The 24,574-nt window shown below is 41.9% G+C and overlaps 1 protein-coding gene across 2 annotated transcripts; it reads left to right on the top strand.

Moving 5' to 3' along the window:
• The first annotated feature begins 811 nt into the window (after positions 1–811).
• CCDC68 (coiled-coil domain containing 68) lies at positions 812–24,448 on the top strand. Of its 2 annotated transcripts, XM_073343578.1 has the most exons (11): positions 812–972; positions 10,409–10,551; positions 11,282–11,314; positions 12,326–12,469; positions 13,096–13,221; positions 13,880–14,008; positions 16,473–16,546; positions 18,305–18,410; positions 19,668–19,751; positions 22,821–22,897; positions 23,899–24,448. In XM_073343578.1, the coding sequence occupies exons 2-11, from the start codon at positions 10,429–10,431 to the stop codon at positions 23,963–23,965; spliced, it is 963 nt and encodes a 320-aa protein (XP_073199679.1). In that variant the 5' UTR covers positions 812–972; positions 10,409–10,428; the 3' UTR covers positions 23,966–24,448. The 2 variants fall into 2 exon arrangements, with proteins under 2 accessions (XP_073199679.1, XP_073199680.1); XM_073343579.1 differs by lacking the exon at positions 11,282–11,314.
• Positions 24,449–24,574: the final 126 nt, after the last annotated feature.

Raw genomic sequence — 24,574 nt, 5'->3', positions numbered from 1 at the left:
ACTGAAGCCATCTGACTGGCTGATGTGCAGGGCATTAAATCCTACAATTTCAAGAGAAGTGTACATATTCATGTACACTTTGGGCTTCAGGACAGCTCTTTGAAAGCTAAAACCTCAAATCCTAATGCTGCAATGAGACCTGTGTGGGTAGAGTCTTATGCTGGATGGAACACATTGCAGGTTTGGGGCCCAGGTAATAGAAAATCCCTGTACAGATCAATTGAAACCGCCCCTCCCTTTAAAAGAGATTCATACTCCTTCCCCTGTCCCAGAGCTCAGCAACAACAAGATACATAACACTAATCTCAAATCCCTGCCGAGTGTTCCTTGCCATGGAATGCAACTGAGCCCTCAGATAGTCTTAAATGCAACTTCAAAGGGCTGTGGGATTGCATTTTGCCCCAACTCCCTGACACATTAGGCAGCCATGAAGTAGTTAGTGACGACTGGAGTTAATGATTTTGGCTTTCGCACACCTGGAGCTGTGGCTTTCATCCAAGATGGTTCTTAACCCTCTGGAAATGCACTGCACCGTCATCATTGGTGTGTAGTGATTTATATATGCTTGACAAAGCCACGTTAACAAAATAAGACTATTTGTCACTCCAGAGCTGTAGGGAGGCTGTTAGTGAAAAAGAAATGGCCCTGCCTCGCAGTACCTTTGCCAAGAGAGATTGTTAATCTTACAAAGGGGCAGCGTTGAATATTTTTAAAAACCAATGGCTTCACTTGCTGCTCTGACACTCTCACCTGGTTAACTCATTGGCAATAGACTTTGAAAGTGCCCTGCCTTTCCTGTGTTTACAAATCAACCACAGAGGGAAACTGGGCCGAGTTCCTCTCTCCCATGGGCTGCAGCCTCTGCTGCTAGGAGGAGAGAGGGGTGGGGCGGGGCCAGGTCCGGACTGCACCGTCCCCGGACGTGAGTGCCCGGGAGAGGAGCAAGGGAGTGGAGAGAGCCGAGGAGAGCAGGTAAGGAGGCCAGCGAGCTGGGGAGGTGAAAGGAGCATTTCAGGGCCCCTACAGAGCGCCCAGGGGCTGGCCGCCCCTCCTTCCCCGGATCCGTGAGAACAAGGGAAAGGGCTGCCTGCCACTTCCCGTCCCTAGAGATTCAGGGGCTTGATCATTTGAGGCTGGAAATGCGCAGGTGTGGAAGCTGGGTAGAGAGGACTCAGCTGATTTTTATCACTCATGATCTGCTTTTTATGCCAGCTCTCTAGGTTGGGGGCTGGATGGAAAACGCTGGGCACGGCTTGGATGCCACTGCATAACACAAGACTTAGCAATAGGGTTTCCTCTCTGTCAGGTTTCAGAGTAGCCGCCCTGTTAGTCTGTATTCGCAAAAAAGAAAAGGAGGACTTGTGGCACCTTGGAGACTAACCAATTTATTTGAGCGTGAGCTACAGCTCACTTGAAACCCTTTGGGGTTTTGCACGCTCTCCCTGGGCAGGAATGCTGTGGCTGTCTAAATGTGTGACATGCAGGAGATTAGAAATGTGACCAAAGTGAGGGTGGTGGTGTGTGTTAAATTTAGCAGAGCTTGTTGGTGGAGAATGAGAGTGCTTGACTATCATTTAGGGACCCATCCTCCCAACCCTTTACTTGTTCAGACCCTCCTGTGAGTAACACTAATACTAGTAACTAACGTGAGAAAGGGACAGGGTGAGTGAGGATATATCTTCTTATTGCATGCCAGCTTCTGTTGAGGGGAGAGACACGCTTTCGAGCTACACAGCGCTCTTCTAGCTTTAAGCTTGTCTCTCACTCCAGCAGAAATTGGTTCAATAAAAGATATGACCTTATTCACCTTGACTTTCTAATATCTGAGGCCCAACATGGTGACAGCAACACTGTCTACGTGAGAAAGGGATCGGCATTGCAGACCCCTTAATGTTTGCTGTGTGTCTCTGGTAATGGAAAAGTAAATATTTGCATGTTTTTTTTTTTAAGTTGAAAAATCCAGGCGTGTCTTGTCCCCCGTGCCCCTGCCCACTCACACCCCCATGCACATGTGCTTTTAGTAAAGAGTAAAATAAATAGCTGATTATATTTTCATGGGGAAAATACTCTAGTATGATAGTTGCCTGAACTATTTATTGTAAATAAATTATCCAGTGAATCTAGCTCATTTAGCAGTACACATATTCTTCATAAACTTATCCTGAGTTCTATAAATATATTTGCCAAACAACTCAGATGAACAATTTTTCATTTTATGGGTTGTTTGCGAATTGTTCCCTTTGACTATTTGCAGTTATATTTGTGCTGTATGATTGACAACCAGCATCATCTGATACTGTTTCTGTACTGTGATTGGATGAGAGAACCCTTTTATATTGGAGAATAATGAACAGTAAACATTCCTCCCTGAGCACAAATAGCCACGTTCACATGTAAGTACAGGTATTCATACAAACTATTGCTCAAACATTCATGAGAACAAAATACCTCAAGAAACTTTCCAAAGATATTCATGAATAGCAAATTAAAAGGTGAATACATTTTTACTGAATATTGTTGAATCAAATAGCTACTCATCATTGAAATTAATGTATGCAAACACTGCATTGTAGTCATCCAATTCTAACTTGTAGCATTCAAATCTATTCTGTACTGAGAAGAGTTTACAACCAAGTGGAAAATATGTGTCTGCTTCATGCTGGTTGTCTGAAGATTAACTTTAAATAATCCAATTTGGATACTCAAATTCATTGCTGCCCTTTAAAATAACTACGAACCAGCCAACCCATAGACCAGAGGTGGGCAAACTTTTTGGCCTGAGGGCCACATCAGGGTTCTGAAACATTATGGAGGGCCAGGTAGGGAAGGCTGTGCCCCCCAAAACATCCTGGCCCCTGCCCCTGATCTGCCCCTTCCCGCTCCCTGACTGCCCCCCTCGGAACCTCTGACCCATCCACCACCTCCCCACTCCTTGTCCCCTGACCGCCCCCCTCCCGGTACCCCCTGCCCTTAACCACTCCCCCAGGACCCCACCCCGTTTCCAACCCCCCCTGCTCCCTGTCCCCTGACTGCCCCGACCCCTATCCATACCCCTGCCCCCTGACAGGCTCCCTTGAGACTCCCATGCCTATCCAACCCCCCCCCCCGTTTCCTCTCTCCTGACTGCCCCCCCCCCAGAATCTCCACCCCATCCAACTGCCCCCTGACGGCTGCCCGGGATCCCTTGCCCCTTATCCAACCCCCCGCCCCCTTACCATGCCGCTCAGAGCACCAGGGCAGGCTGGCGGCTCTCACAGCCCCACTGTCCAGCAGGAGTTTGCAGCCCCGCTGCCCAGAGTGCTGGTGGTACGGCGAGCTGAGGCTGCGGGGGAGGGGCTGGGGGCTAGCCTCCCCGGCCGGGAGCTCAAGAGCCGGGCAGGAGGGTCCTGCGGGCCGGATGTGGCCCATGAGCCGCAGTTTGCCCACCTCTGCCCTAGACCCTAAAGCTAATCATGTAAAAGAGATTTTCATAGCAGGTAATAGCAGAGTGTGAAAAGAAGAATCAAACTCTGACACAGAATAGATATTTCTACTTTTATAGGACCTATTCTGAAAAGATGTTTATAGTAAAGGAGCTAGTTGTCACGCTTCTATGGCGAACAGTGCTTTGGACCCTTTTAGTCCTTCTCAAGTGGACCTTTAAGTGACAGGCTGGGCTTGCTGCCCCTCCAACTGGGCGGAACTGCGTGGTTCATCCATTCTGGGACTGCCTCTCTGCGTGTCAGCTCCCTATTTTCCCAACTGTGTTAACTCAACAGGCCCAGCTGCGTTTGGCTCTTGTAAACCCTTTCACTTCAGGGACATGTGATGGTTTAGTGTCCCATTGAGCTCTCTTCTCAGTTGTGGCAAAACAGATCTGTCGCCAGGATTGGGGCTGTGGAATTGCCTTATCATGCTGTAATTAAACCTGGCTGTTGAGTCTGAGTGTTGGGATGCTCCTTATCTGGGCCATTTTATTGCCTTTCTGTTTGGTTCCCATAGCAAGCTCTTTGGATCTAATTCATAGCAAGTAACCCATCATAAACACAGAAAGCATGCACCTTATTCACAAACTATAATACAGATGTTTCCTCGCTTGTTACACCTGGCAGCTGCAAAGCTGACAGAGAAAATGTAACTTGCTTCACAAGTGGCAATTTTAGAATATTGCAGTAGAACACCCATGTCAGACACAAGTTGGCATCTACCCAGTGTGCCAAAGGATTTCTTCACGAATGTCATGCCCTTTAGACTCTGCTTTCTGAGTGTAAGACAAGTGAATTTCTTTCTACTCCCAAGCTCTGAGCTGCATAAAGTGTGTGTGTGGGGGGGAGAAATCAAGTTCCCTGTATCATTTAATTCTGTTAACATGCTTTAAAACGTAATAGAATGTCACTTCAAAAATGATATTTAACAAACTAGTGGTGCCATGTTAATTGTTGGCATTACAAGGTCAGTACAGTTCTATTAAGGATCTTATGCTGTGTCCTTTACCGTGGTATCGGAATGACCGTACAGAAATTCTTGTGTAGTGTGAAGATTTCTTAGATGTGTAAAGAACCTATGACCTGCTTTTCAGAGGTGCAGCTCTGTGTATCTAGATGATTTAGCTCTCCTCCTGGACTCTGTCAAACTGAATACCTTCCATGGTGTGACATACCAGGGTACAATCCAGACCAATGAGTAGCTGTGTCACCCCTCCCTGTAACCTGGTGTGCTTTTTACAATGCCTTGCTGCTGCAGCCTCCAACGTGGACTGCTCACAAACGGCCTCCAACATGTAAGTCGCCCCCAGCTATGTCTTTGTGTGTTTTGCAGCCAGCAAGCCACACCCTGGCTCTTATCAGCCTTAAAGATTACCACAGGGTGACCCAAGCACACCCCTAGTCTGAGATTTCCCCTCAGAAATTTATGTCCTGTACTGCCCAGCCCTCTCCTAGACAGTACAAATATATTAAGTCTGTTTATTCCTTTAAGGGAATAATCTGTTACCCCCAAATGGAGTTATGCAGATACTTCAACTAGAACACACTGTATTAGATAAAACAGTAAAATTAGTTTATGAACTACAGAAGAGACCTAAGTGAATATAAGCAATGAGGCATAAATGTCAGAAATCGTTAGAAGAAAAATAAAGATAAAATGCCTGCAAAGTTTTCTCACCACATGCTTCCAGCAGTCTTACTGACCAAACTCTTTAGGTCAGGACTCCTCCTCCAGAGTCCAATGGCTGCTTCCTTTATTTTTGAAGGTGCAGAGAATGTGATGGGCAGAGAGAAGGGGTGTCTTGGGGTATTTGCCCCTGCTTTTTATAATTTCAGTCCCCCTCTTGAAAAATATTTCCAGCTGGGAGCAAGGTGGCAGACAGTCTGTGTGGAAGGACATTCCATTCTGTTTGTTTGCTAAGATGTAGATTTTTTTTTTTTTGTTCCTACCCATTTCCTACCAAAGAACGGTCACTTAGCAGGTAATGGTCCATCAGGCTTTTTTACACCTGGCAGAGGCGTCATCTTGCTCTTTGTCTCTGAGGAACTAGTTTGGCCACTCCCCAGATTTATCTGGAAAACATGCTTTTGGTCAAGATCTCAGCTTTTTTTTATAACTTCACATATAACACTGCTATGTGCATTTTCCATGATATTATTGATCAGCAAATTGTGAGGTGTCATTCAAAAACTCATAAGGTGCACCTTGGACAAACACTATTACAATCGAACACATCACCGGCCACCGACAGTACCAGGAGGTGTGAGCCGGTACGACATTGTGCATCCACTATGGGAAAGAGACCAAGAGGCTTTTTCCATTGGACCATATGAACTGGAACCATAAACTCACTGAACATTAAATCCCACCAAATGAGGGTAGATCCATCCACGTCATCGTATCCACTCATTATACTCCATACCTGAACATAGCCATTATGTGGACAACATACCCCCATATCTCAATGTCTGTACTTTGACCGGTTAAACTTTTACCCCAATCGGGGAGATTGCAGATTATGTATTCCTTATGCCACCCGTTCCTAAAGCAAATTTCACACCCCTTGATAATCTGTACCTTATTCCCTGATAACCAGAAAGGTGGGGGGAGCGATAGCTCAGTGGCTTGAGCATTGGCCTGCTAAACCCAGGATTGTGAGTTCAATCCTTGAGGGGGCCATTTAGGGATCTGGGGCAACTATGGGGATTGGTCCTGCTTTGAGCAGGGGGTTGGACTAGATGACCTCCTGAGGTCCCTTCCAACCCTGATATTTTATGATTCTAATAGCATGTAGGGTGTGAACATAGGTATATATTCTCAAAAAGAAAAAGAGTACTTGTGGCACCTTAGAGACTAACCAATTTATTTGAGCATGAGCTTTCGTGAGCTACTGCTCACTTCATCAGATGCATGCCGTGGAAACTGCAGCAGACTTTATATATACACAGAGAATATGAAAAAATACCTCCTCCCACCCCATTGTCCAGCTGGTAATAGCTTATCTAAAGTGATCATCAGGATTACCAGCTGGACAATGGGGTGGGAGGAGGTATTTTTTCATATTCTCTGTGTATATATAAAGTCTGCTGCAGTTTCCACGGCATGCATCTGATGAAGTGAGCTGTAGCTCACGAAAGCTCATGCTCAAATAAATTGGTTAGTCTCTAAGGTGCCACAAGTACTCCTTTTCTTTTTGCGAATACAGACTAACACGGCTGTTACTCTGAAACTAGGTATATATTCTGTCACATATTTAATGACTTGGAGACCAGGCTGGTTGCATTGGTAGATGGTCTCCTGCTTGCTATGTATGAAGTGGCAGTGTCCAAGCTGGCATTATTTAATCTATCAGCGCCTTGAGTACTGTTGATTGCAAGGTGGTGTTGAACACACCTCTGGACCACAGTAGGAATGGAGGAAGCTATTTTTTGGGGTTGCTCCATTCATGATGATCATTCACAACTAATTTTTGAGGACAAGTTTTCCTCCTCTCTGATGGTGTTCGTATAAGGGGTTCCATAAGGTTCTGTCTTGTGTTCCCTGTGGAATGTGTACATGGGACCCTTAGAAGGGTTAGTAAGGAGACATGAGTCTTCAGTATATTGGTGATATGCAGATGTCTCTCACCATTCTGTCCAACCCAGGCAAGCTGTGCTTTCCCAGTATTTTGTTAAGATTGGGGTATACATGAGGGCTAACCTGGGAAGACTCAATCTGGATAAAACTAAGGTAATGTTGACTGGGGAAGCAGCTACAAGACATGGCTGGGATTATTTTAGTCTCTTAGACTGTGGTATGTGTCTGTCCTCCTCTTGTTTGTGTTCACAAAAATCTAGGGATATGGTTAGATTTCCAGCTACTCTTAGGTGGCAGCAGTGGTCAGGATGATACTCATCTTCATGTGATTCTAGCCAGAAGGTTGTGAATTTTGTTGCTGGATGCAAGCCTCAGTGCTACTGGTCATTGTTTTGTCACCTTGAGGTTAGACATCGGCTGTGAGATCCACATGAGGCTATGCCTGTTCAAGACCATTGTGAACTAAAGCAGGTATTGAATTTGGCAGTCCACTGATTGTGTTTTCTCTTGCCATGATCTTCACTGACTGCTTGGTAGTCTCCTGGAGAAGTTTAAGATCTTGTTCTATGGGTCAAAAGCAATCAAGTGTTTATAACCCATCTGTTTGAGTAAACATCTTTCACCATCAGTACTGGTGCAGCTGTGATCAGCGGAGCTTCCTTGGTTTATAAGAAAGGGGCTGCTGGTGAGTCTTTTTCAACTTTGGACCCCTCATGTTTGGGACTCACTCCCAGACTCCTGTCTAAAATAGTCCAAATCCCTTGACATTCAGGACACTCTGAAATGTCTGTCTATGATCCCAACTTTTGGGTGAGTGGTGAAAAATTGTGAGGTGGTAATGGTGAGTTCTTTGTTCACTTTCCTTGATTGTTGGCAAGGGAGTGACTTGAAATTGCTGGATTTGTAATTTTGTAAACTTTACAAAAATTTAAGACTCCAGTTTTTAAAAAGAGCACCCAAAGCTCATATGTTAAAGAAATTACAGTTTCTTTATTTTTGTTTTCTGCCTGAGATGTGTACTTGAAGTATATGAAAGTTAAAACTTCTGTAGCCTGGATTAGTTGCCGATGATTCTTTTAGCAAAATGTGCAAGCCAGGTCCATGTGCTCATGGTGGTGGTGACATTCCTAATTTATTACAGCGTTAAGAGTTTCAAATGGCCTAATTGGGTTTTATGAGAAAATGCCTTAATTAATTAAATGTGCTGACTTGATGGTACTTCCTGTTAGTAAGGCAATAATTTTAGTCTGGGATGAATAAACAAGGGCTGATGCTGTAGGCCAAAGCCTCGTGTAGCACAGGAATCAGATTGTTGTTGCTGAGTTAAATGGAAGCAACCATAAGTTCTTATTAAATTGACATTTTGTGTTTTTAAAATCTCATTTAAAATGTGATTATTTAAAGTACAAAACCCAAAAATAAGCTGTAAACTTTGGAAAAACCTCACTCTGTCTACTGCTTCCTCTTCCTCCGCTAATGTTTTAAACCTTAATAAAACATTGCACAGATCAATTGGATCTTATTGTTGCAGGAACAATTGTTAATTAATTTCAGATACTCCAAACATAGACATTTGACAACCTGACTTTTAAAAAAATATATACATTAATCTGATTCTATATATGGCAAATGGAGTGCAATATATGCATATCGTCTGAGATATGCTGTTTATATACATGTTCACTTGAGATTAATCCAACTGACACTGGATGTCACCATTGTACCACAGAAACATAACTGCAAGCAGGTTGGGACCTCATTCTTGGTGTGTAAATCCAGTTTTCCCATGCTTAAGAAAAAAGCGTTTTGATTTGTGACTCTCCCACTGCCATGAAAAAACTCATATTGTGGAATGCTACAACACTGAGTCCAGTCTTGCCACTTACTCAAAGTGAGCCTGTCAAGGTTCCTCCCCGACTCTGAACTCTAGGGTACAGATGTGGGGACCTGCATGAAAAACCTCCTAAGCTTATCTTTACCAGCTTAGGTCAAAACTTCCCCAAGGTACAAAATATTCCACCCGTTGTCCTTGGACTGGCCGCTACCACCACCAAACTAATACTGGTTACTGGGGAAGAGCTGTTTGGACGCGTCCTTCCCCCCAAAATACTTCCCAAAACCTTGCACCCCACTTCCTGGACAAGGTTTGGTAAAAAGCCTCACCAATTTGCCTAGGTGACTACAGACCCAGACCCTTGGATCTTAAGAACAATGAACAATCCTCCCAACACTTGCACCCCCCCTTTCCTGGGAAATGTTGGATAAAAAGCCTCACCAATTTGCATAGGTGACCACAGACCCAAACCCTGAACAGTGAAAAAGCATTCAGTTTTCTTACAAGAAGACTTTTAATAGAAATAGAAGTAAATAGAAGTAAAGAAATCCCCCCTGTAAAATCAGGATGGTAGATACCTTACAGGGTAATTAGATTCAAAACATAGAGAACCCCTCTAGGCAAAACCTTAAGTTACAAAAAAAGATACACAGAAAGAAATAGTTATTCTATTCAGCACAGTTCTTTTCTCAGCCATTTAAAGAAATCATAATCTAACACGTACCTAGCTAGATTACTTACTAAAAGTTCTAAGACTCCATTCCTGGTCTATCCCTGGCAAAGACAGACTATAGACAGACACACAGACCCTTTGTTTCTCTCCCTCCTCCCAGCTTTTGAAAGTATCTTGTCTCCTCATTGGTCATTTTGGTCAGGTGCCAGCGAGGTTACCTTTAGCTTCTTAACCCTTTACAGGTGAGAGGAGCTTTCCCCTGGCCAGGAGGGAGTTCAAAGGGGTTTACCCTTCAGTGTGAGTAGTCCCATGGATTTCTGTGGAACTGACTCTGCCACTCTTACATTGCATAGTCTTGGTGAAATCAATGCAACTACTTGTGGAGTACAGCGTTACTCAGTCTGAGTAAGATGGCAGAGACAGGAACTCCTATAACATTGAATATGACCAGTTCTGGGGTGTGGAATGAAGTGACAGGTGAAACAATACTTTTGAATAAGCAAATACTTACACTGAAATTATTTGGATTGCCAATAAAAAAATTATTGATATCTTATATGCTGTAGCATATTTGAATGTACATTCAGATGCAACAATTGGATGGGGGACTGCTTTAAGTCAATTGGGGGGTGGGGAAGTAACACATCTTGAAGACTTGCGAGGTCCTTTAAAATACGGAAATTATGCACAAGGTCATATTTGCAGCTGTCTGAAAGGCATTTAATTGTCTAATATGAGCCTTACTGTATATGTTGTTAATGATGCAATGGACATGTAGATGCATTTACGAAATTAAGTTCATTCTCTATGGATATTTGTATAAATAAAAGACAAAATCCACTTCTCTCCCAACTATACAGAGCAGTGAAATGCACGCATAATGAGTGCCACAGTGAGGCTCACAGAACATGTAACAAGAGATGACCAAGGGATGGAAGGAAACTATGTCCTTTATGGATCTTCTTCTGTCCAAATCACTGACGAAACAGAATACATAAAAAAGGTACAATTTTTTCATTATTCTTATTGTGCTGTCTTGTCCTCTGATTCGGAGGAGAACAATGAATACAACCCATTGCAAGTAAGAAAATAAAAAATTTGAATCCTTCTACACTGTCTAAATTTTCCAAGCTAAACAAGTGTGTGTTGACTTACTGAGGAAATTCACATTTCACTGTCCCTTAAACTCTATCCGGCCTAATACCATTATAATGGAGTCTAACACAAAACCTCAAGGAACACTGATCAGTTTGAGACAAGGATTTAACTGGGGTATGCACATCTGTCTTTATAATGAGTCATATGAGGGAGCAGACCAAATGCTTGTCAGAACGCCACTATGAGAATTTTGTACCAATTACAAAATTATGATCCTAAGTCATATTCATGATGCAATGTCTGAGGAAGAAATGAATTTTTGAAACAAGTGTGAGACTTAGGCCCTCTTTTGAGTCAATGAAAAGTATGATGATCCTGTCACTAAAATAAATATTTAAATTCCGTGCATCCATTTCTGCATTAGAGATCTCTTGGACAATATGATTTGGCTTGTTGAGGACAGATGCTTTATTTCTAGTATCCAAGCAAAAGAGCACAATGGTGATCATGCCCAAAGGCAACTTTTCTACATTGCTGCTGTCCTAAGGAGAATGTCCTGGAATAACTAGCCTGGCAGATTAACAAGAAAAAATCATCTTTCTTTTTGTGACCTATTTCTAATCTCTTCCCTGCAGATCAGATCCACACTAGCAAAGATTCAAAATCAGGTATGCAAACCATAAAATTGCAAATGACAAATCAAATGCAAAGGCTTCCCTTCCCCTGCAGCTCCCAGTCCCAACCTCTCTGCACAATGCCTCACATCTCCCCTCTGGCTCTCAGTACCACTCCCATTTTCATCCCTAGTCACAGTTGCTCTCTTCACACTCTGTACTCCTTCAGTCTGTCTCGAGAGCATGCTCAGGGGATGGCACATACAGAGCCTTGTCAGCGCTAGGAGCTGTGAGGGGCTGGAGCATGCTCAGTGATGATGGAATTTGGGAGATTTTAGCCAGATCTAAGATCTATACAGAGGATGAGAAAATGAAGATTATTCAAAGGCTTAGCGATTGACCAAACTTTGGTGGATATGAAGAATATCAAAAGGCACAGCACTGACACAAAGGCCACCCTCTAGTCTATGCTCCAAAGCAGGGACTTTCTCTAGCATCATTCTGAAATGGCTGAACCATTTTGGCAGAAACATTCCAAAAATACTCATCCTGAAGGAGACACCTGGCATGAAAAATGTTAGCCCAAATAAATAAAGTCTGGCAAATATAAGCAACTAAAAGAGGGTCTTATAATGGGTAGTGTCAGGCAACCTTCATAACTGGCGACACTGCTGGTCCCAATACTATAATACGCCATATGCTGCAATATTCTAAACATTAATTAACCTCATGTACGAAGTTACACTCTGGAGAACCAAAAGCAGTTATGTATTGGTAATGATGTGTTTCAAATGTAAAACCCTGGAGAGCTGCACAAATAGAACACTGTTTTATTTAATATTGAAGGTGGGGAATTAGTCAGTACCTAGAAACTGTGGTGATTGTTGCTCTGTAATTACTCTAGACCATGATCCTGCAATGAGCACCATGCAGACCTGGGTGCCTGGAGCTCATTGCAGGGTGGGGACCTGAGATAGGAAGGTAGATGAGTGCAGCTTTACCTTCATGAACTCAGTCTGCTAAAGCTGTCGTTTACAAATTATTTTCATGTTTGTTCATTTTTAGCAGCCTTTCCGGGTGCCCAGAAATGAGCTGGAGGCTGAGAAGGACATGCTTAACTCCAGCTACAATCTAACCATGGAAAAGCTGAAAGAGACTGACCAGCAGCTCTTGCTTGTGAACAGGGAGAATGAAATACTAAAGATCAAGGTGCATTCCATTTTAGCAGTCTCTAATGCATATTTCAGCTTGTCAGCCTGAAGAGAAGATCCAGTTTTGCCTGGATTAAAGTTCCATTCCAGCAGTGGCAGGAAAGCAATCGTTCATTGTGGCTTTGCCCTCTCCATGAAGTGCAGTAACCCTGCAGAGTCTCATCAGATTTTCTCATTAGGATGAAATAGATTTTTAACTAGCTGATGGTGGAATTTAACTAGCTGATTGTTGGGAACTACAGCTTGTTGGGCTGTGCTCTGGGCTTGGATTTTCTTGCAGTGGTTCCTGGCATGAAGTCTGCTCAGCCAGTGGTCTAGAGCAGGTGTGCTTGTAACCAGTCAGAAATGTATCAGTCATTTTAAACCCACAACCTTCATCTCCAGTCAGGAGGGGCTGTTGTATCACATGGCAAATCTGCATCCTTTATTCAAAAATTAGAATTTAAATTTTATTTACCATATATTTTAATGGGTTTGTGGGGGGGGGGGGAGTTCTGCAAGAATTGGTGCTAACAGTTGTTCAAACAGGATAGCAACTGCATTATTTGTGTGTTACCTGATTTCCACACCAAACTTCTAAAGTGTGACATACGCTATTAATCCTATTGCAATGGCTTTTTCCAGCTGGATGCGACAAGAGAAGCAGGTGCACAGTCTCTAAGACATGCCTCGAAAAGTCTATATGAGAATTACTACAGTCGGTCTGAAGAACTTAAGAAAAAACATGAAGATGATAAACTGCTGATGCAGGTACAGCATTCTCCTATGTGTGGAAAAGGCAAACACTGGAGCATGCAGGGATACAAGTGTTCCTTCTCTCCAATATGCTGGCAACTCCATATGTCAACATGACAAATCAGTACCTTGGATGTATAAATAGAGACCTAACTCTTTCAAACACAACTTTGTGGGCTCAACTGATGATTCCTTAAAGGAGCCTTATTTTCAGAGGATGCTCAGCACATTCTGAAAACCAGGTCCCTTTAAGGTGGATACCCAATGTGGAGGGATCCAAAATCACGAGTCACTCTTGAAAATGTAGGTCAAGGCTTCTAATGCAGACTTCCATTGTCTTATAGGCTTAACTTTAACTACAGTACAATATAAAAAAGGAAAGCTTAATTTTTCCTGACTTCAAGTGTTCAGTCTCAGATTTGATGGGTACAGTGCTCAAAATAAGGCAGGAATAAAGGTGTAGAATTTGCCCTATTCTCTCACTGCTCACTCTTGGGGAAAGAAGCATGGATCTTTCTTGACTACAAGTGGTCAGGATTTTCACGGGGGGGCGGGGGTGTGTGTGTGGGACTGGCAACATATTGAAGAATAGCAGCAAAATGGTTTTGCTGAAAATGGAAATCATCTTCATTCATTGGTTTGGGCTTTTTTTTTCATTTTTCTCTAAACACAGGCCTCCAAACTTGAGCAAGAACAAAAACTCAAACAAAATCTAGAAAATGTCAATTGTGTAACTGAAAGACTCGAAGAAAAGTACAGCCAGATTACAGACCTGGAGAAACTGGTGCAACGAATGGAAGAGGTATGCTCATAGAGCCCAGCCATGCAGTTCCTGGATAGGCAATAGGAGTCTTCTCTATGCAAGGATCATGGCCACTGTCTCTTAGGCCATTATGTGGCTTTTGTTAGTATCTGCTGCACAATACCGAGGCCTGACCTTGCAGTCTGTTAGCCATGTGACCAGTCCTTGCTCATTTGCATATTGCTCTTGATCTGGAGCAAGTGCTATGAGTAAAGATATCAAGCTCTGTGGAACTACAGTAAATCTCAGTTTCAATTGTATTAGCTCCTACCTCTTAAGTAATAGAACTACAGTGTAAAGAGTGTCCTAAGCACTCTTTATTGTCAGTCTCAGGCTGAAATCTAATTATAAAGAAGAGTTCAATTACTTTAAAAAGTTTTTGGACCAGATCCTCAACTGGTATAAAAGCCCCCTGGATTTCAATGATGCTACCTCAATTTGCATCAGCTGAGCATCAGGCCTTTTAAATGACATGAGAGGTCAGGTTTTTATTTTTCCTTTCAGTTGTTTAGACACTAGATTTTTAAATCAATTAACTTACTTAACCTAGCTGCCATACATTAATCCTAATTTATGAGACTTGAAATGTCCTGGTTGCTAAGAGGAAACACCTTCAACTCCTATTCTTGCATTGTCAAAGTACAGTATATTGCAATATGCTATTAATCTCCTCCCCTTTGTAGTGAATTTCTTTCCAAAATCCTTCCCAAGTTCTCAGCTGATGCAGAAGCAGTGAGTGTTTACAGAGAACAACTTTCCAGTTGTAGTAAATAATTGTTAGCCAGTGAAAGGTATTGTAATGACCATATCACATAAAATTTAACTTTCACCATCTGTTCTGGAGTAATTAAGAATGCAGCAAGATTACACATCACTAATACAGTTCTGTCAAAAAGTCAGATTAAAAGCATTTAAATGCAATGTGCTTTCAGGCCATTTTTGTCACTTGTCGTGCCAAGGTGTGGTTTGCTCCTGCCACAACTAAGCGGCAGCCTGTGATTGGGAAGTAGAAGAGTTTGGTAGCTGTGGGAGTTCCCCCAGCAATTATGAGTGACTAGAGATAAGTGGGTGGGGGAAGCTCATTCTGAGTGGCTGCTGTGATGTCATTTAACAGGGGCACATGTGCACTCTCCCACCCCCATGCCAGATCAGCACCAGTACAGGAGCTGGAAAGTGGGCCATGTCTCCACCCTAACCCCCATTCATCACTCCATCAGTGCTGCTAGATTCTCTCCTTGTTCTCATGGTTAGTTTCAGGAGGACTGGAAATGTGGTTGGCTTATGCTCCTGCAGCCAAGTGGCGGGACAGCTCCTTGTGCCCTCTCCTCATTTTCCCTGATCCCTATCTTTTTGCACACCTGAGTAGAGTCAGTCACAATAACTCATCTTCCAATATTTTTAATACACCTTTGAACATCTTTCTCCCTGAGTATACTGTCCCGTACTGTGTTCCCCTGAAGCATTTCTCAGTGGTGTTCCCAAGCCCTTCCCTCTGGTACACTCAGGCAGTCCTCATGCACATCAATAGGTTTCTTAGCCCAGGACTTTCTTACCCCACTCCAGTTGCTTACCCCATGCACTGAAACTTGCAAAGGTGCCTAATATACCTCACATCCGACTGACCAGGCTGATAGCAGATATGGTTTAGCACTGTGTAGTTTGGCATTACAAATCTGCACACAATCTGTTGCACTGTGGAGCTGGCTGAGGAAAGGGGCTGTGGGTAGAATACACAAAGCTTCATTTTCACGGCTACATGCTAGGATCTTTTCCAGGCAGCTCCATAGATAGACAAGGTTTATATGTTGATGTTTTTGTCTCATATCTTTTGCGCCTAAAATTCTTTGCCATATTGAAGTCAGTTGTAAAACTTTTTTTGACTTCATTAGAGTCAGGGTTTCACCCTGACAGGCTAAGAAGATACATCCTGGGGTGGCTGTATGTATTAGTGTACTCTTTAAATTTACAACTAGGAATTATTGTACTTAGGTCACTAAACAGTTAGATGTGGATTACCAAAATTTGTCACTTAAAAAGAAGTTTTCTAGTTGAATCAATTTTAATCTCTTGACCCTCAAATCCATCTTTGCAATGCAAAGTACCACTGCCCTTTTAGTATAGTTCCTGGAGCAGAAAGTGTCTTTGAACACATATCAGTCAAAAAGCTAATCATCTTTACTGACAGGCTTTCCTTTTAAAAAAAAAAATATATCCAATTGAAATAATTTTTTTCCTCTGTAAATCAATACACAGCTGCTCCCTGGTAACCTTGCCTTTTCTGACCCAATTCTCGTTGATGACAGATGCTTCTGATCCTCGCAAGAGGGTGAGGGTATATCTGTAAATTGACAGCTGACATATCTCTGGTGGTTTTGTATGTTTTCAGAAAGTAATTGAAAAATTAGTTAATCACTTCCATATAAGTTTTGTATGTGCACATTATTACTTCTTCATTGTTCCCTAGGAAAAGAAAACATTAATAGAAAAAAAGCAGTCATTTGAAGAGAAGCTTCTATCAAACTCTGAAGATACGAAGAGGTGAGCAAATAGTGCATGAAGAAATGCTTTTTCTGTTCAGAAGGATTATTTCAAGTGAAATACCTAACAATAACTTGGCTAAGTTCTCCCGCGTAGTGGATATATACATGGTGTTAGGCCTAATGCCTTCACTGTCTTTACTTTTTAAAGAAGAATATAAATTCTCCTGTGACATGTGCAGTAGGGTTTCTAGACCTGGGTTTATTTACACCAGAGGTGGACAAACCTTTTGGCCTGAGGGCCACATCGGGGTTCCAAAACTGTATGGAGGGCCAGGTAGGGAAGGCTGTGTCTTCCCAAACAGCCTGGCCCCTCCCCTATCTGCCCCTCCCACTTCCAATCCCCCCTGGTCCCTGTCCCCTAACCACCCCCCCGGGACCCCACCCCCTATTCAACCCGCCCTGCTCCCTATCTCCTGACTGCCCTGACCCCTATTCGCACCCCCGCCCCCTGACATGCCCCCTGGGACTCCCATGCCTATCCAACCGCTCCCTGTCCTCTGACTGCTGCCTGGGACCCCCTCCCCCTTATCCAACCCCCCCGCTCCCTGCCCCCTTACCATGCCGCTCAGAGCACCAGGACTGGCAGCCGTGTCACCTGGCTGGAGCCAGCCACGCTGCTGCGCAGTCTAGAGCACCAGGGCAGGCCGGCGGCTCTCACAGCCACACTGCCTGGCAGGAGCTCTCCGCCCAAAGCGCTGGCGGCATGGCGAGGTGAGGCTGCAGGGAAGGGGGGACAGCAGTGGAGGGGCCGGGGGCTATCCTCCCAGGCGGGGAGCTCAAGGGCCGGGCAGGATGGTCCCACAGGCCACTGCAGTTTGCCCACCTCTGATTTAGAGAATAAGTAATTGTTCTCTACTACTCTGACATGTGAAGGCACAAGATCAAATCATGCTGTCCTCACTCTGGCAAAACTCTTGGTTCAATTAACAGGAATTCTGAGTAGAGGATAATTACGGATTGCAGGATTTGGCCTGCTTGAGGAAACCGTTCAACCCACCTCAACCCCCATCCTGTTAACCAGAATTAATATCTTAATGGCTTTTGGGGCCTCTTCCAAACAATACATTTTAATAATTTCTATCTTCTATTCAGTTCAACTTCCTCTAAAGCCCACCTCTCTCCCTAGGCTTCAGAGCCTGAGCTCCAGCCCAAGCCACAACCTAAAAGCACTTTCAATGTAGTTAGCACAAGCCCAAGTCTGTTAACCTGGGTTTGGAGGCTTACTGCCACAGGCTCTGTAGACGTACCCAACTTACTATGTAGTACACTATTAATTTGGCAGTGTGTGCCATGAGGAACTGTTGAAGAATTGCTCCAATATATTGTGCCGAAACTTTATTCTTCCGATATGAAGTATGACTGGTGCTGTTTTTCCTGTAATTGAATATAGTAGTTAAATATAATGTAAGAAATAAACTACAATTTTTCCTTCTTTTATATCAGACTACGCTTATTACCCATGAATTAAATTAGTTCACGTACAGCTAATATGAGTCAAGGCCAATACAGTGAGTTGGAATCCCATATGGAATGCAAATTATTGGATCTGGTCACTAAAGGAATCTTAATGCCTATATTTATAATTCATATGTAAATGTAACTTTGGCCAAACCCAAAAGTTTGGTGCTCAGATGGCTAGTTTGTATATTCTTGGTCAGAAAGCATACATCAGGTCACTCATTAGATCTTTTGTGAATAATAAATCCCCTTAATATCAACTGAAAAAGTTATTGGTAATCTGTCTTTTCCCCACCAGCTGTCGTGATCTTCAAGTGGAGATTTTCACTGTACAAGAACAGATTTCTCACTTGCAGCATGTGATCCAGACCCAGCATCAAAGCCTACGCAGTGTGATAGAAGAGGTCCGGTTAACCAAGCACGTTTAGTGTATGGGGAACAAAAATTAGAGACTTGTTTTAGTGCTTCCTTCACTTTGTGAAGTTTATTATTGATGATGTGATGATCTCCATCACAGGACATGCAAAACCAGTTAGCAATAGATGTTACATAATATTTTATATATAATTTAAAAAAAAGAAAGTGGCATCACTTTAAAAAATGGGGGTGGTTCTACCTCCCATCGTGACAGCGATTGAAATAGAATGTTGCAAGGAAGGAAGAAAGGAAGGTTTTTGTTTCCTGCAAGTGGGATGGAAGGGCTGAGATAGCTACCTAAGGAGCATAGGAGAACAGGCCCATACCATAGGGCTACATCAGGAAATACCGAGTCCCCAGCCAGTTTAAGGTAGATTGGGAATATCCCTAAAATGTGGCAGACCATGGATATTCACTCACTCACCAGGGGAAGACTTAGTGTAGCTTCTGAAATAGTGTTTGGTTAGCTACTTCTGCAGAGGAAGCAATGAATGCAAGAGCTGCAAACTTCTTACGTATGTTCCACAAAATGAACTGCCTTTTTATGGGGAACATTGAGTCTCTAATGATGCTTGGCTGCTGCAGTTACAGGCACTGTGTAAGACCATCAATAAAATAAACAGGTGTCTGGAAATCTATAGGCTGTTCCTCACTAGAGGCTCAAATCCTGCTTCCCTGATGCACACAAGCAGTCCTAGTGAAGTCCGTGACCAAAGCATAAAGGATTTGGTCCCAGATAAAGCTGGAACAAAACTTGAAGCCATTTTAATATTTATTACTTGACATCCCGTTTAAAGAGGGTACTAATATGAGCTACTGTCACAAAGAGTATTAATTTTTGCTCAGCTAAACTACCTATACAAAATTTAATTCACATTTTGTGAATCGTCAAAGGGTAGGAACTTCTCTCATCAGCCTTAGCTTGCTTAGGCTAAGAAAGCTGCATTTGCGGAACAAGTGTGTGGTTGGGCACAGAGGCCAAGAATTAAAAAGGCAGACATGTTACCTTTAGTGGAAGTGTGACTTATGATCTGTTTAAAAAGAAAAATAAGTCAGCCAGCCAATCATGTCATTACACTTTCTCTAGAGCATTTTTTTTATCATGTAGATTTCAGACTATATTGACTTTCTTGATCCTCATGCTCTAATAGTGTATCCCTCTACTTAAAGGATGGTTATTGAAAGTGTATCTAATATATTACAAAGTTTGAAAACTATTTCTAACTTTACTTTCTAACTCTTAGATTGAAGAACTGAACATCGGACTACAAAACCAAGATAAAAAAATTAAGACTATGAAAGAAAAGATAAATATGCTTGAAGCTCAGGTAAAGGGAAAGATTGTATCACACCAAACTCTACAATTGTGAGCCTAAAACTATTTCAACTCTGCATCTTTTTGAGTCTCTTTTTTTCTTCCCCCAAGTAGTCATCAAGAGATTTATACCATCATCTTCGGCCAACTGTATGGTACAATAAGATTCTTTAAGTATTTTTCTGAGGACAGAGAAGTGGGAGTGGTTGGTACAGTTGCAGGTGGGGTTTTTAAAAGCACTCAGCAAGGGTCTAACTCTGCTCTTATTGAAAACAATGGTAAGTTTGGTCAAAGTTAGAACAAAGCAAAGTGCTTTTGGAAATCTCTCACCGTACATGTCCCTATGTCCCTCGAGCTATTTCTATTCAATGTACAGTACTGGTGAGTTTGGGAGGAAGAATATCAAAATTGCTAATTTCTATTTAACAATTATTATTTGCACTATGGTAGCACCCACTACTTGCCAAGCACATATTTGGAAAGTGCCAAGACACTCTGCCTGTCCCAAAGAGCTCAACCCGAGCACGCACACACACACACACACACACACACACACAACATATGAAGACCTAAAGGTGAGGGATGAAAGAATAATTGCTTTTTTTTGTATCCACTTTCCCCAATCAGCCTTCTGCCTAATCATAATTCTTTAGTAATTTCTTGTAGGCCACAGGCTGGAAGTGGGAGTTAGGGAGGAGAGGGAGTGCTTTTTGAATTTCATAGGGACTGGAGGGAAGCAGTGTGCATTTTGGGATGGCTAGAGAGGAGGTTGTTGCAGTAATGCAGATATGAAATGAGTGTCTGGATGAGAATTTTAGCCATGACGATATAATTTAGACTCTGATCCTGCAAACACTTACCCACATGGTGAACTTTACACTACACAAATGCTTCACTTTATTTGTGGTAATATTCTCAGCTTAGGGCTTATAATATATATATATGTTGGGCATCATTAAGAGAGAGATAATAAGACTGAAAATATCATATTGCCTCTATATAAATCCATGGTATGTCCACATTTTGAATACTGCGTGCAACTGTGATTCCCCCATCTCAAAAAAGATATATTGGGACTGGAAAAGGTTAAGAAAATGATTAGGGGTATGGAATGGCTTCAGCATGAGGAGAGATTAATAAGACTTTTCAACTTGGAAAAGAGATGACTAAGGGGGGGATATGATTGAGATCTCTAAAATCATGACTGGTGTGGACAAAGTAAATAAGGAAGTGTTATTTACACCTTCTCCTAACACAAGAACTAGGGGTCCCCAAATGAAATTAACAGGCAGCAGGTTTAAAACAGCAAAAAAAGGAAGTATTTCTTCAAGCAACACATAGTCAACCTGTGGAACTCCTTGCCAGAGGATGTTGTGAAGGCCAAGACTATAACAGGGTTCAAAAAAGAACTAGGTAAATTCATGGAGGATAGGTCCATCAACAGCTATTAGCCAGGATGGGCAGGGATGGTGTCCCTAACCTCTGTTTGCCAGAAGCTGGGAATTGAGCGACAGGGAATGGCTCACTTGAGGATTACCTGTTCTGTTCATTCCCTCTGGGGTACCTGGCATTGGCCACTGTCGGAAGACAGGATACTGGGCTAGATGGACCTTTGGTCTGACCCAGTATGGCCATTCTTGTATTCTTAAAATGTGTGTGTGTTTGGATTTTTTAATAATGGCCCTTGCTCGCTCACTTTCCGCTTCTGAGGAAATATTACATGTTAGTATTTTGGAAAGCATTAGCCTACAGTGAAGAACTGTGCATTCTGTCAAAATAATTACCCCATATTTTCAGCATTGCATAAAAACTAGCCTCTTGCAATTTTACATAATCTTCAGTAGCAATACTGTTATTGTTTTGTGTGGTTTTTGGCAACATTTTACAGTTTGTAGCAATCTTTTGTGTAATGACGCATTGCAGCAATATAGTTCTTGACATCCCGTTGTAAACACTAGTCTATAATCCTGGAATTTACATTGGTACAGACATTAAATATATTACAAATAAAATGCTTTTCTGCCATTCAGAATCTTAATTTCAGTCATAGCAGATCCACTAAATTGATTCTAATTCCAGTATGTGTGGGGGATTAAATATAATCCACATACATATCATTAACATATCATATGTATTTATTATATTTATATAACACTAATTATATAGTTCTAGACATTTTCAAAGTGACCTGTACTAGCTAATTAGTGTTACAGCATCCCATCCAGGCACGGTTTGTAAGGCCATCCCTACCCCCAAGTATCTCAGTCTAAATAAACAGGACAGATCAAAGGATAATTGTTGTCAGAGTGAGGAGACTAATGCATCATGCAAGATGTTGTCCAGGCCATTGAGGAGAATGGGAGCATGAGGCATCGCAGCAGAATACCCTAATCAAAATATTTTGGGGGCATTGTTTTTTTGATGGAAGAATATATAAATATATACAAAAATGAGTGGAGTCAAAACCTCCTATTTCTATTGGAAAAACGAAAAGGAGTACTTGTGGCACCTTAGAGACTAACCAATTTATTTATTAACCAAATAAATTGGTTAGTCTCTAAGGTGCCACAAGTACTCCTTTTCTTTTTGTGAATACAGATTAACATGGCTGCTACTCTGAAACCTGTCATATTGGAAAAACGGATTTGATGGAAAATTTTCAACCATCAAAAATGCTTTTCAACTAACAAAAATACTCCTACACTTCAAAAGAGCTGTGCGGGATTTTCTTACCAACAGAGCAAAATCCAAACAGTGACAATAATGCTGGGCACAGGAACTTGATGTTTCTTCAGGTTTTGAGGCTCGACCAGCATGCCAAGATTTTCAAAAGTGACTGCATTGTATCCCTCAGTGCCTGTAAACTGTATTGACATTCTGGATGACCCAAAGGGCCAAATGCTAAACTGGTGTAAACTGGAATAGCTCTATCGAAGTCAACGTACTAATTGGACTTGTTTCAATTTATCTGTGTTGTTGATCTATACCAGCTGAGGATCGCACCCACAAACTGTATCTTTGACTTTCTTAAATGCTATAATATACTGGTGGAAATGCAATTAATTTAATGTCTCAATTTCAGAATAAAGAACTTAAATACAAGGTGGAATTCTGGTCTGCCCAACCCAAGATTAAAGTTTCAAAAGGTGTCTCAACAACGTAAGATTCTTTTGACGTTATTACCATGTATCTGAAATCTCTCTTCCTACGCTGTCTGCAAATGTTGTTAATCGTAAAAAATTGTGTCAAATGATTAATAAGTGCTATTTGCGTGTTAATGTCACATTTATTCCAAACTGCTTGAATTATTCTATTTTGGTCTTGTTAGAAATAGTCATAACATTTTCATGCTGTAGTTTCTTTATAAAGAAAGAAAACAAAAGCCTCAGTGTGAGAGAGAAGTTAAGTAATTGACATTCTACATAACAAGGGTCTTAATTGTGCAACTGGCAATAAGTCCATCAATGGTGCATCCTTCTGCCTGTCTCATGTTGCATTCTGACTTGCAAATGGCAGTGCCCTCAGTCTTGAAAGAGATGTGATGTCTGTCTTACTTACTGAGACACTGATGCAGTCAAAATCATACAACTACACCAACTAGTGAGCATCTGCACAAAATGTTGTCAGATCAACACTAAATTTGAAAAGTAGCTTTTAATAACTGATGAAGATGCTGAATACTGTGATTAGTATCAGACTGGGCTTAGAGGCTTACAGTTTCAACTGTAAAAACATTTTACAGTAGAGGAATGCCATCTCCATTAATGTCACTTTAACAATGTGTGAAATTACTTAGGAGAGAAAATTACACTTTCACCAAAACCAATGTCTGGAAGGAAAAAACATTAAGACCCTTTCAGAATACCCTCCGGTCTTGTGTGGGATCAACCTTAATTGCATTAGAGGAAGTGAATTGTTCACCCGAGGACCAGCACTGATGGGCTCTGGAGAGGGGCGAGAGTCATTACTACAGAAGGAAGGCAGCCATGATTCAGGACTCTGATGAGAGACTGTAAGGGGGGGAAGAATGGAGGTGGAAAAGACAGAGTGCATTTCACACCAATATCTGGGTACAGTAGAAATGTCTGGATGTCTGTACTAAGTTTGTTTCGTATTGGTGTGCTTCATTCTCTGAGTAATAGTTATCTTCTCTTTTTTAGTTCTTCCAGGATTGATGGGGTATCCCCCTATTCATTGCTAGCTAGGCTACGGAAGCAAAATGGTTAGATGAGTCCATCGGTGGTGTCTGTTCCAGCTTCCTCCATAAGGAGCTCTGTGTATCTACGTTAATGACCCTTCATTTAGTCCTTTTATATATTTTGTTATAATACAGCAACTTGACATGCTTGGCCACCAGGAATAGCACTTGTACAGAAGAAGATTCATTAAATGCATAAACAAATTAGGATTTAAGGCAAGAACTGAAGAGACATTGTGTTCTTTAACATACAGTGTAATCAAATGACAGCAGCATCCTATGGACATTGCTGATGGGGAAATATATGCCATTGTAACAGCTTCTTATGTATCAAAGAGCCCATCTTCAACAAGCATTTTATGGGCCAGAGGTACATCAAACAGTTAAGAGGATATTCAGGATTAACGAATTAAAACTTTCCTAATTGTATACAAAAAAGATTGTTTATCAAGTTTTAACACAATACTGTAATGTAACTAAGAACTTTTTTAAATTTGAGAAATTAATTGTAAAGGGCTATTTAATAAATTATATTTAATCTTTTCAGTCTTTCTGTGTTAGCATCTTAAACTTGTCATTTCTAATCTATAGTGTGTGTCAATGGGTTTTTTTTTTAGCTATCAGAACATGACATACTA

Source organism: Lepidochelys kempii, chromosome 5, assembly GCF_965140285.1.
Source record: "Lepidochelys kempii isolate rLepKem1 chromosome 5, rLepKem1.hap1, whole genome shotgun sequence".
Lineage (NCBI taxonomy): Eukaryota > Metazoa > Chordata > Testudines > Cheloniidae > Lepidochelys > Lepidochelys kempii.
The sequence above is the reverse complement of the archived record's forward strand: the minus strand, read 5'-3'. Positions and strand labels throughout refer to the sequence as shown.

Bases quoted from the DNA above. Each gene is read 5' to 3' on its own strand.
- CCDC68 (XM_073343578.1), top strand. From the start codon at position 10,429: ATGAGTGCCACAGTGAGGCTCACAGAACATGTAACAAGAGATGACCAA. The intron at 12,470-13,095 runs GTGCATTCCATT...GGCTTTTTCCAG, and splicing joins ATGAAATACTAAAGATCAAG to CTGGATGCGACAAGAGAAGC. The intron at 18,411-19,667 runs GTCCGGTTAACC...TCTAACTCTTAG, and splicing joins TACGCAGTGTGATAGAAGAG to ATTGAAGAACTGAACATCGG.